The 10759-nt window shown below is 42.4% G+C and overlaps 1 protein-coding gene across 1 annotated transcript; it reads left to right on the top strand.

The window, feature by feature from the left end:
- Nucleotides 1-3956: 3956 nt before the first annotated feature.
- tp53 (tumor protein p53) lies at nt 3957-10610 on the top strand. Its single transcript, XM_035148424.1, has 11 exons — nt 3957-4181; nt 5132-5257; nt 5343-5427; nt 5940-6110; nt 7224-7398; nt 7540-7652; nt 7779-7888; nt 8262-8386; nt 8469-8569; nt 8670-8740; nt 8848-10610. The coding sequence occupies exons 2-11, from the start codon at nt 5190-5192 to the stop codon at nt 8939-8941; spliced, it is 1113 nt and encodes a 370-aa protein (XP_035004315.1). The 5' UTR covers nt 3957-4181; nt 5132-5189; the 3' UTR covers nt 8942-10610.
- Nucleotides 10611-10759: the final 149 nt, after the last annotated feature.

Raw genomic sequence — 10759 nt, 5'->3', positions numbered from 1 at the left:
CCAGGAGGAGACTTGATGGGACCTTACAGACAAAGGGGGGGGTCTGGCTTTCCTTGTGAAGTGTCATGGTTGTGATTACATTATAAGATTCCTGTTTGATTCAGCAATCCTTTATCCATAGCTGGAGGTTTGCTTAGGGCCAAATTTGGTCTCGGGGCCCAGTTTTCTGAGCCGTGTTACATAATGTGGACTCTCCTTTAGACTTATAAACTCCAGTGTGGATGCACAACTGAGGCAGCAAGCAAAACTCAAAAGAACCTCTAATGAAGCTAATCGACTAAGTGCAAACGTCCGCCTCACTCACTCCAGATAGCATTTTTGGTAATTTGGCTTCCATTGTTTTATTTCAGGAAGTGCATGCAATTCAGGACCAAAATAGTCAAGCGTACTGTCGGTTAGTTACATATGGATGGAAAGATTGTGAAAATGAATGGTTCCCCTTTTTCCAGGGACCTCCTGTGACCCCTCAAGGACCCTCGGGGGTCCTCGGACCTCACTTTGAGAACCCCTACCCTAAACGAACTGATTTTTACCTCAAGATCCATGAATTATTCTCTGAGAGATCAATACAAATGTTGACAAATATGTGAAATGTGAAAAGCAATTACTGAATCTGCACCAGAATTGAATGGTTTCTTTCATTCCACGTCCTTCCAGCAAGTTTCATGATAATCCGTCCGGCCGTTTTTGTGCAGAATAAGAGACAAACACCAGTGAAAACATAACCTCCAGGTAATTATTAAAGGTAAGATAATGGAGGCTATGGCTGCACAGGTGCCGGACCTCAGGCGAACCCATGTCAGACTCAGACATGAGACCAGCCATGACTCAACATGTGTCATGCAGCAAAGAGGGGGCTCGTCTTTGACGCCCCTGGTTGCCATTGTCTGCCTTCCCAACAACCATAAATCCCTTTCTATTTCAGATCACATGCCAAAGAGGTCAAACACCACACGCTCACCCTGTTCCACAAACTCTCCCCCTTCCGGCTCTCGCACACAACAAAGCCCCGGCCCCCGTCCAGTGGGAGCGACAGGTGGGACCCCAAATTTGGGCTCAGCCACCTGAGTTAGCAGAGTAGGTGTGGTTTGTGGATGAGGGTGACGAGTGTGTTGGAGAATCTGCCAGAGAGCTCAGTGGAAAAATATCGGCTGTTCGTCTCTCAATAAAAAAGACGCAGCCCTCACAGACACACCCCCCCTCCCCATGCCACTCTGTCCCTGCCTTTTCCCTCCGCTGCCCTGATACGCACATTGAGAGCGAGTGGGGGGAGAACTTGACACCCCTCATGTAAAGCCAGGGGCCCCACACACGCACAACTGTGTGTGACTCTGACTAAAAGTAGAGACACTTTACACCATCAGAACACTGGCATAGGGTCCCCACCAGCATAGTTTAATGGTTCATACAACCAGGGGCACACAGAGGTACTATTACATTTCCAAAAAGTATCACATGTATTCATAGAGCGGGAGCCAAGAATTATGAAAGAACTGCAAGTACAGACTTGGAGAAGGTACAAATAACTTCACACTCCCGGGCTTGGAAAATATTTTGAACTGTTCAGCTAAATTTTCACAAAATGTCAACTGTGTTGTCCCCAAACTGCATGTTTAGTGTTATCTGAAACACACACACACACGCACAGACACACACTCTCTCACTCTCACACACCATGTGACTGCCCAAATGATGTAGCAAAGGCGCCTGTGTAAATACTGTCCCTCCTTGTCATGACCTATGTGTGTGTGTGTGTGTGTGTGTGTGTGTGTGTGTGTGTGTGTGTGTGTGTGTGTGTGTGTGTGCGCGTGTGCTGTGTGTGTGTGCGTGTGTGTGTGTGTGTGCGTGTGGTTGGTGAGGTCAGCCAGTTTAAAATCATGCTAGAGTAAATTGAGTGGCGTGACGGATGGCAGGTGTTGCGCTGTAACGGTCAGTGTCAGCGTGTGACCGGCTGCAATACCTCACGAGGTCATTTGTTTACTGTCAGAAAAAAAATCACAAAATCACAAATTCATAGGTTCAAAAACAATATTTTAAACAAACAACGTTTTGTGGTAATTTGTTCAGCAGTTTTTATGTAATCCTGCTAATAGACAAAGAAACGCGGATGAAAACATAATCTCCTTGGTGGTAGTAATGTAGATCATCTCACACACACACGCACACACACACACACAAACACACACACACACACACACACACACACACACACACACACACACACACACACACACACACACACACACACACACACACATATCCAGCCTCTTTTCATGTGACGTGCCAATGCGTTGTGACATGCACACGACAGGAAAGTATTCAATTTGATTTGGCATCAAATTTACTGAACCATCTCCACCAGCAGAAAATTCTACTTTATGCTGCTTGTGATCTTTTTTCCCTTTGTGGTTCTGACCCTGTTCTGTTAGACCTCCCTCATTATTGTGTCCATGTGCGGTGCCACTCAGGATCAGGTTCACAGAGGACTCGCTGTCGCATTTATTCAAAGGTCAAACCGCCGCCACCACGAGAGATGGACGAGGACCAACACTCAGTGCGTGGTCGTTGGATGTGACTCCCGGTGCCAGTTCAGGACATGACACCAGCAGCAGCACGACACGAGTGGCCCGACGGGAGTCATCTGAGCGAGGCCCTGCTGGGACTCTCTCCGCAGCTCCGGTCCCCCAGCGGCACAGACGTGTATCTTATCAGCAAAGGGCCGTTTGAAGGGTGAGGAGAGATGACATCATCCGGCCTGTTATGAAATCAAGGCACAGTGAAATCAGCAGATTTTAAAACACCATCTGTTATCAGAGGAAAAGTAAACGGGCTGGACTCCACTCCTCCACTTTTCCATGTAGACCGGAGGAGCCAGGGATTCGAAACGCCGACGATAAGGTTAGTGGACGACCCGTTCCACCTCCTGACACACAGCCACCCCACATCTGGATAAGAGATGTCCAGACCAGTCCTGAAGTGAGATGCTGACCTTGGCCACTCAAGGGACCGGGCTTCAGAGTCGACCTTTGACCTCAGATGTCGTAGACAGAAGCAAGAGGAAAAGTGTGGGTTCATCGTGCAAAGACAAACTTGTAACAATCACTGCTGTCGGCTGAGGAAGAAACTAAAACTGTCTGTATTTCATTTTATTTGTTAAATGTTTAAGTCCTGCAGCTTGTTTTAGGATTAAATCGACATTTCGATGTTCAAATGAAAATGAAAAACACTGAACGATATCGTGAAACTGTATATTTTCTAGATTTAACGACAATCATTTTACTATCACAGTTAAGACATGCTGTAGTGACCAGTATTTGACCTTGCTTTTACATTTCTGTAGTTGTTGAGTTGGACCACAATCACTGTTTTTAAGAGTCTGACTCTTTTATTAGAGAGAAAAGTGAACTCACTATATTCAGTGAGTTCATGTGAGTTCATGATGCAATATTGGACCATTCATTTTATGTTGCCTTCAAGTGTAATAGTGTAAAAAATATGTGTAGATGTGTAGTTATTTGTTTGTCAAAGATGATTTACTATAGTTATATTATATTGATTAAATACTATAATAAGAATTGCTTTAGATGCTTCTGACAATTTTATGATACAATAATAACAACAAAGCAATAAAAGAAAGGGTAGAAATAACATGCTATTAAAAAAAGTAAAATACAATATGATACAAAACTAAAACTATAAACATTCAAAGGTGCAAATGAAGTAAAAACGTTAACTGTATGGAGTCTGTGTGAATAGCTGCTGCAAAAGAATGTGAATTGTAAAAGTTTTATTTCACAATGTGGATATTCTCTTAATAACCTTTTATCACTGTTATTAATGAAACGGGACAGTTGTAATATTTCGGACGGTTTTGAAAGCAGCAGTTGTTTGGCGGTGTTGCGTTTGAGTGCATCAGGAGAGTTGGCCGCTCTGTGATTGGCCGCGGATAAAGAGCCGCCCCTCTTCTTCTTCGTGGGAATCCCCGAAAAAACAACAACGTGCTGCGGGCGAACATCACAATATTTGGGCTTTTTGTTTTCCTCCGCTGCGGCTCCGGCTTGACTCACACCCGCGACTCGTTCCCCCTCGGACGGCGGCAGGGGGAAGCTCAAGGCACCCGAGTGTTCCCGGTTCTTCTCCCCTCCGGTGAAGCGGACACCGGAGAGCCGCCGGTAACCACGGTAAGATAAAAGTTTGCTAGCTTGATTCCCGAAACGTAATGCTAACGTAATGCTAACGCAATTAGCCGGGGGAAGCTAGCTGAAAAACGCCCGCTAGCCATCACAAAATAGACGGTGCGCTGTTTACTCGACGGTCGTTAGCATGTTAGCATGATTTCCCTCATAATTAAGTTTAATGAATTACTGTGTGTCGGTGTAAAGTGTCGAGTAGGATCAATGGAGCCTGGTTCATTCAGATGTTTAGGCCTCCTGACAGAAAATGGACGACAGCTAGCGTTAGCATGTTTATTGCGCGTGAAATGTTTTTAGCGCTGCTAGCTTTTCATTTTTAAGATTTACTTCTGTAACTGTATTTATTAGATATCAATGAGTGTAGTGTACGTTTTAATAAGTTGCATTCAAACTGGTTAAAGTTAGTTAGTTGCCCAGAGATGCCAAAGGCCCACTTTATTTTTGTGTTGAATTTCCTGTGTGGCAGCTGTGACATGTTGGCATTAATTAATATTTGTGGCTAAATTTATTAACTTATTGACGTTACGCTTATTAATCCTAAATGTTGTTGTTTTTCCACTTTAATCTTATTAAAGTCATTTTGTCTTAAATGTTGTTGCTTCTAAATTCAAGTATTAAAATGTTTTAACTATAGATACCATACATTATTTGTTATTATTATTATTATGTGTTTGAATCATTTGTTGTAATTTATAAGCGTATCAAACCCAAACTAAAGTTCTCAGGGTTCACCATCTGTTTTTCATATCATGGTAGTGAACTTTATCTTTGCCTTTTGGACATTATGATTATTATATGGTGATTTTTTTACACAGAAAACAAACATTAACTTAATGTTTGTCATATGCAACCCGATTGTTGGTGATCAGTTAATTTGAGATGGAGATAAATACTTTCCTGTTCTAACACAACTTCTTACTTCCTGATTGTCCCTGCAGCACTCCTGCATCTCGGCTTTTCCCTCATTTCCTCTCTGCGGTTGACGACGGGAACTAAATGATGGATGACAGTCTGCAGAACCTCCCTGCGAGCCAGGACTCCTTCAGTGAGTTCTGGGCGTCTGTGTAAGTCATGTTTTGGATTTGTTTACCGTTTAAAAAAAAAAAATGTCAGTTCACTCCAGATAAGTCAACTTGTCTGTTTTTGCAGCCAAACTCCCTCCATCGCCACCATCGCGGAGGCAATGGATGATCAACTGGTCAACTGGAGGCCATATGACCAGATTGAACATTTGGTAAGCATGCATTAAAGTTAATTACTGCAGGAAGAAGCTTTCTGTGAGATATCAATATTCATATGATTGTAACTTAAAGGGACAGTTCACCGGAAAATGAAAACCCACTCATTATCTACTCACCACTATGCAGGGTGAGGGGGGGTGAAGTGAAGTGTTGGATGCCACTAGACTCTTTTGGAGTTTCAGGGGTAAACAGTGTTGCAGCCAAATCCAATATAATTAAAGTCACTTGGGGAACACTTCTTTAAATGTAATCGAACAAAAAAGGCCTCCATACTGCTCCTGTGGTGCTACCTGACATAGCGATGCTACCGTGTACCCTTGCATGAGAGAGAGAGAGAGAGAGAGAGCGAGTGCGAGTGCGTGTGTGTGTGTGTGTGTGTGTGTGTGTGCGCGCGATGGTGGACATTTAATAATGAGTGAATTTTCGTTGAATTATCCCTTTAAATCTTACCTTGTGTGATAATGGAGGCAGACTGACTCACTCTCATATATTTGTCCTTTTGCAGCTGGCAGATGGGCTTGATATGAATCTGTTTGAGCAGCTCCCAGAGACGGTAGCTAAAGACAGTGTTACTCCCCCGGCCTCCACCGTCCCAGTCACGACCGACTATCCTGGGGAGTACGGCTTCCAGCTCCGCTTCCAGAAGTCTGGCACAGCCAAATCTGTCACCTCCACTGTAAGAAATCAAGTTTACTTTTAAACTGACTGGAAAACGTGCTGCATGTTATTTCAAAGGATAAACATACCAGAATTGATTTACTATTATCTTTATCACCAGCAAATTCATACTTTCGGCTAATGGTGTTTAAGTTTAACAGAATTATTCCGAATGTAAATGCTTGATCCCAAAAGTTACGTTTAACTCGCAGCAGATTATCGTGCAACCAAACTTGGTGAGGAGCTCAGTCTGCGGTTTGAGCTCCGTGTCTGAGACAAAAGGAATTTCAGTGTTAAGGCGCCATTCACAGATTGAACCAAATTTCTTTCATTCATAGTTTAATTATTACTCACTCTTAACTGTGCTCCTGTCAAGTATTTTGTTAATAGACTAAATTACATTTAATCTTATCGTCAAAAACGTTAAAATGGAGTTTTGTGAATTGAAAAGTTTTATGAAACACTTTCGCTGTTCTCTAAAGTTGTTTTTTTTCAAGTTATTCAAAATGTTAAACGGGTAGAAACTCTCTATTAGATAAACATTAGTATAAAATATCTCAACTTACCACAGCACTGTGTTGGAAATCCATTCTTTGGTTTCTCTCATGGTTTCCTTCATGTGGAATCTCATTGTGGCGATTCGCTAAATCACTGCATTTGAAGAGCCAATGGCGTTAATGTCTCCATCATGACTCGTGCAGCAGCTCGCCATGGTTGGCCAGTTTGGTTGAGTGTTAGGCTGCTCTGACCTGAAACTCCTGCCCCCTTGTGCTCTGGTCTGTGGGTGAGGTGCAGTCTGCTTGTAAAGTGAAGCTCTGACATGACAGGACATGTTCCTGCCCTGTCTTCCTCCAGCACTGAAACGGTTAAAAACAGAATAAAGCAAGTTAAAAAAAATAGCATTTTGAGTTTGATAACTCTAGCCCCACTGATCTGGAGAAATCTACATGTAGTTTGTGTTTTTTCTTTAGAGTAGAACGTTTACTTTACCTACTTTTTGAGTAGTTTGCTTGTCTTTTCTGAAACAGATTTCAGACCAGGACTCGGTTTTGGAGTCGTCACATTCTGCTCTCCTTTCTCCGCAAGTGGAACGATTATATGCTGTGTGGCTTTCTCCCCGTGTTTCTCTCAGTTTTCGGAGCTTCTGAAAAAGCTGTATTGCCAGCTGGCTAAAACCAGCCCCGTGGAGGTGTTGTTGAGCAAGGAGCCTCCTCAGGGGGCTGTCCTCAGAGCCACAGCGGTCTACAAGAAGACTGAGCATGTGGCTGATGTGGTCCGTAGATGTCCCCATCACCAGAATGAGGACGGTAAGTAAAATGATCAGTGTAAAATGACCTTGTATGAGTGGTGGAAGAGAATTTGTCTTTGCCAGAAGAATCAGATTAAGCCCAGCAGGTCTGAGGTGAATTTAGTTCTGATTTGGTTTCGGGTGTGTGTTTTGTGTTCAGCTGTGGAGCATCGCAGCCACCTGATCAGACTGGAGGGCAGCCAGAGGGCTCAGTATTTCGAAGATCCACACACAAAGAGGCAGAGTGTGACCGTCCCTTACGAACCCCCTCAGGTATGGTTCCTCACTCATTCTGTCTGAAGGGGAACATGTCTGCTCCATACTTACAAAAGTTCTTTTAGTTGTCTTTCTCTAACTATGAACCTCAGCAAGCAGTGACATTATAATTTTTTTCTTCAGCTGGGCTCAGAGACCACGGCCATCCTGCTGAGCTTCATGTGCAACAGCTCATGCATGGGGGGGATGAACCGCAGACAGATCCTCACCATCCTGACCCTCGAGACACCAGAGTAAGTCTTGGCTTCTTCTTTTGTTTTATTCTTTATTTTCAGATAGTAGTGTATATATCACAAGAAATGTATAATTTGTTCTGTTTTGAGAGAGGAAAAGTTTCTACACTTAAGTAATAGAGTAATTTTTAGGAACATTGGAAAGGAATAAAAAAATCAAAGTCTTGTTTAACAAGATGTGTTGGGTGGGGGAATTTTATTTTGGCATAGAAGTGGTATGGGGGGGATGGGCAAATGGCATTAGGAGATATTTGTTCACGATGTTGAAACTGTCTCATCTTGCAGCTTGTTTTAGATTTTTGTTTATGCAGCTTAGGAAACCTTTTCTTTCCTTTTTCTGACCCTTAAATCCGACTGTGCGTTTCCTTCCCAGGGGACTGGTGCTGGGCCGGAGATGCTTCGAGGTGCGTGTCTGTGCATGTCCAGGAAGGGACCGTAAAACCGACGAGGAGAGCAGCACCAAGACACCAAACGGCCCCAAACAGACCAAGAAGCGCAGTATGTTTGTGTTGCGTTACATTTGTTACTTCAGTTTTAATTTTTCTGTTCTGTTTCCTTTCTAACCTCGCTTTTGTTTTAGAACAAGCTCAGAGTAACCCTGCTCCGCAAACGACTACGGTGAGGAAGTCAAAGTCCTCCTCCAGCGCAGAGGAAGAAGACAAGGAGGTCTTTCTTCTTCACGTGAGTAAAGATGCAATGTGGCACAAAGCAGGATTTCTTCCTCACAGAATCTTCCGTGACATGAATAATTTCCCTTTCATTAATTCATTTTTTATTGCAGGTCAAAGGCCGAGAGCGCTTTGAAATGCTGAAAAAAATCAATGATGCTTTTGAGCTGGCGGATAAAGACAAGTAGGACATGCATCAAAAAACTAAACATTGCAATCAATTCCAAATGTCAATTAAAATTAATTTCTTATGTCAGTGTCCCTAACCCTTTTTTTTTTTCTCTGCACCAGAGCCAAGAACAAAGTCTCTGTAAAGCAGGAGCTCCCTGTGCCCTCCAGCGGAAAGAGACTCGTGCAGAGGGGAGAGCGGAGCGACAGCGACTGAGCAGCTCGTTGCCTTGATCATGACGACAAACGTCATCTCTTAATCCTTCACAGCCTTCAGGTTTTATATCAGGTTATTTACTCGTCATCGGAACCCTAAAATCACCTCCTGCCACCCTATGCCAGAAAACTTGATCTGATAACTGTACTGCCTGACCGTTTACTGTACTGTAAGCACTGTACGGTGTTAATTAAACAAACTAATGAATAAAGGTGGAATGCATTGAAGAGGAGCGCAGTTCACTCTGTAAGCAGACCCTGACTCCTCCTCCTCCTCCTCACTGCTCTCACTCTACTATAGAGCTCCGGATTCAATCAGTGTTAAATTTGGGTGGGATTTTAATTTGAGTTTTAACGACTGTTTTTAAAATGTGTCATTCCTGTTGGCATTAATTATGCATTCCTTTTTTGTCAGATTTTAATTGGTTAAAAACCCAAAGAGATCTTTTTTTATTTGTTTTTTCTTTGTTCAACTGTTTTGTCAAAGTATTAATTATGATCAAGTGCGGTTTCAAACCCGAAAGTCCAAACCAAGGTTCTTTTGTTACATTGTTTACATTCGATGTTTGGTTTTCAAATTGAAATTCAGGGAGCGCACACAAGACATGTGTCCTGGGCCGTGTCTACTTATCCGTGACATCGATTGGTTTGTAGACGGGCAAACGTTTTTTGGAAAAAGGTCAGCATGAAAAAAAAGTCTTTCCGTTTGAATGGATGAAATGAATGTACCGGTTCACTTAGTTACTTTTGTTGCCACTTTAATATTACTATGCTATTACAAGCAGCAAAATGAACGTCAGGCAATCCTGCAAACCGCTTCTGCTTCATTTTCTTCTGTAGTTATCTGCTTCAACTTCCTGCAAATGGTTTTAAAAGTATCCAAACTATCCGAAGAAAGTTAGTCTGGTCTAAATTTTGCCCGAGGCCCCTTTCACACGTGTTGAGTTGGTTCCGACCTGGTTCCCGTCTGGACCAAACAACACTGGTGTGAAAGCGCCTTAAATGTTCGGTGCAAAGATTTTTTTTTTTTTAACCAACAGGCCGGAACCAACGTAAAGCTAAATGCCTGGAAATTAACAAAGATTGACAGAATTGATTTTAGTCCGTTTGTGTTTTTATTGTTAAAGATCAGCTTGTTTTCATAGTCAACACAATGATTTCTGTTCAAATGAACACCGTTAGTTGGATGAGGGGCTGGCTGGATCACCCCCGAAAACCCAATCACATTTCTTTGGTACCTGTGAGTTTTTATACACAACAAAATTACACCTTGGAGGAAACGAGAGGATTTGCACTCATGCAGGAACATTCGTTTTTTTTATGTTTGGCAACAATTCCACTCTGATACAATATGACATCTTTCTTTTTATGGGACCTTTCAAAAAATAACTTCAGGATTTTCGTTGAATGTTTTCTTCCATCCGCAAGTTTATCAGCACTTGAGTTCAACCAATCACTGTCGATGAATAAAACCACTCTAATTTCACACTGCCATTGAATGTGCATAAGGCATTTCCTTTTTTTATTATTGTCTGTTTCTTTTATAGATTATTTTTGGGAACTTAGTTTTATATAAGAGGTTTATCTTTCTACTGTTTAGTTTTCATGTTTTTGTACTATTTTCCATTTTGTTAGTCAAAGCTTTAATCCGAAATAAACGCTTACCGTCACACAGTTGTCCTGTATTCTGTTATTTATTATCTATTAATGTTTTTGGTCTTTGCATCTGCTCCCTGACGGATTACTGTGCTGTTCTCATTTTTCATATCGGTGTTTTGCATTTCTCGGCGTTCAATGCAAAACCAGCAGCGTCTCACGG

This window comes from Hippoglossus stenolepis, chromosome 23 (assembly GCF_022539355.2).
Source record: "Hippoglossus stenolepis isolate QCI-W04-F060 chromosome 23, HSTE1.2, whole genome shotgun sequence".
In the NCBI taxonomy this organism is placed as follows: Eukaryota; Metazoa; Chordata; class Actinopteri; order Pleuronectiformes; family Pleuronectidae; genus Hippoglossus; species Hippoglossus stenolepis.
This window is presented reverse-complemented; position numbering and strand designations above follow the sequence as displayed.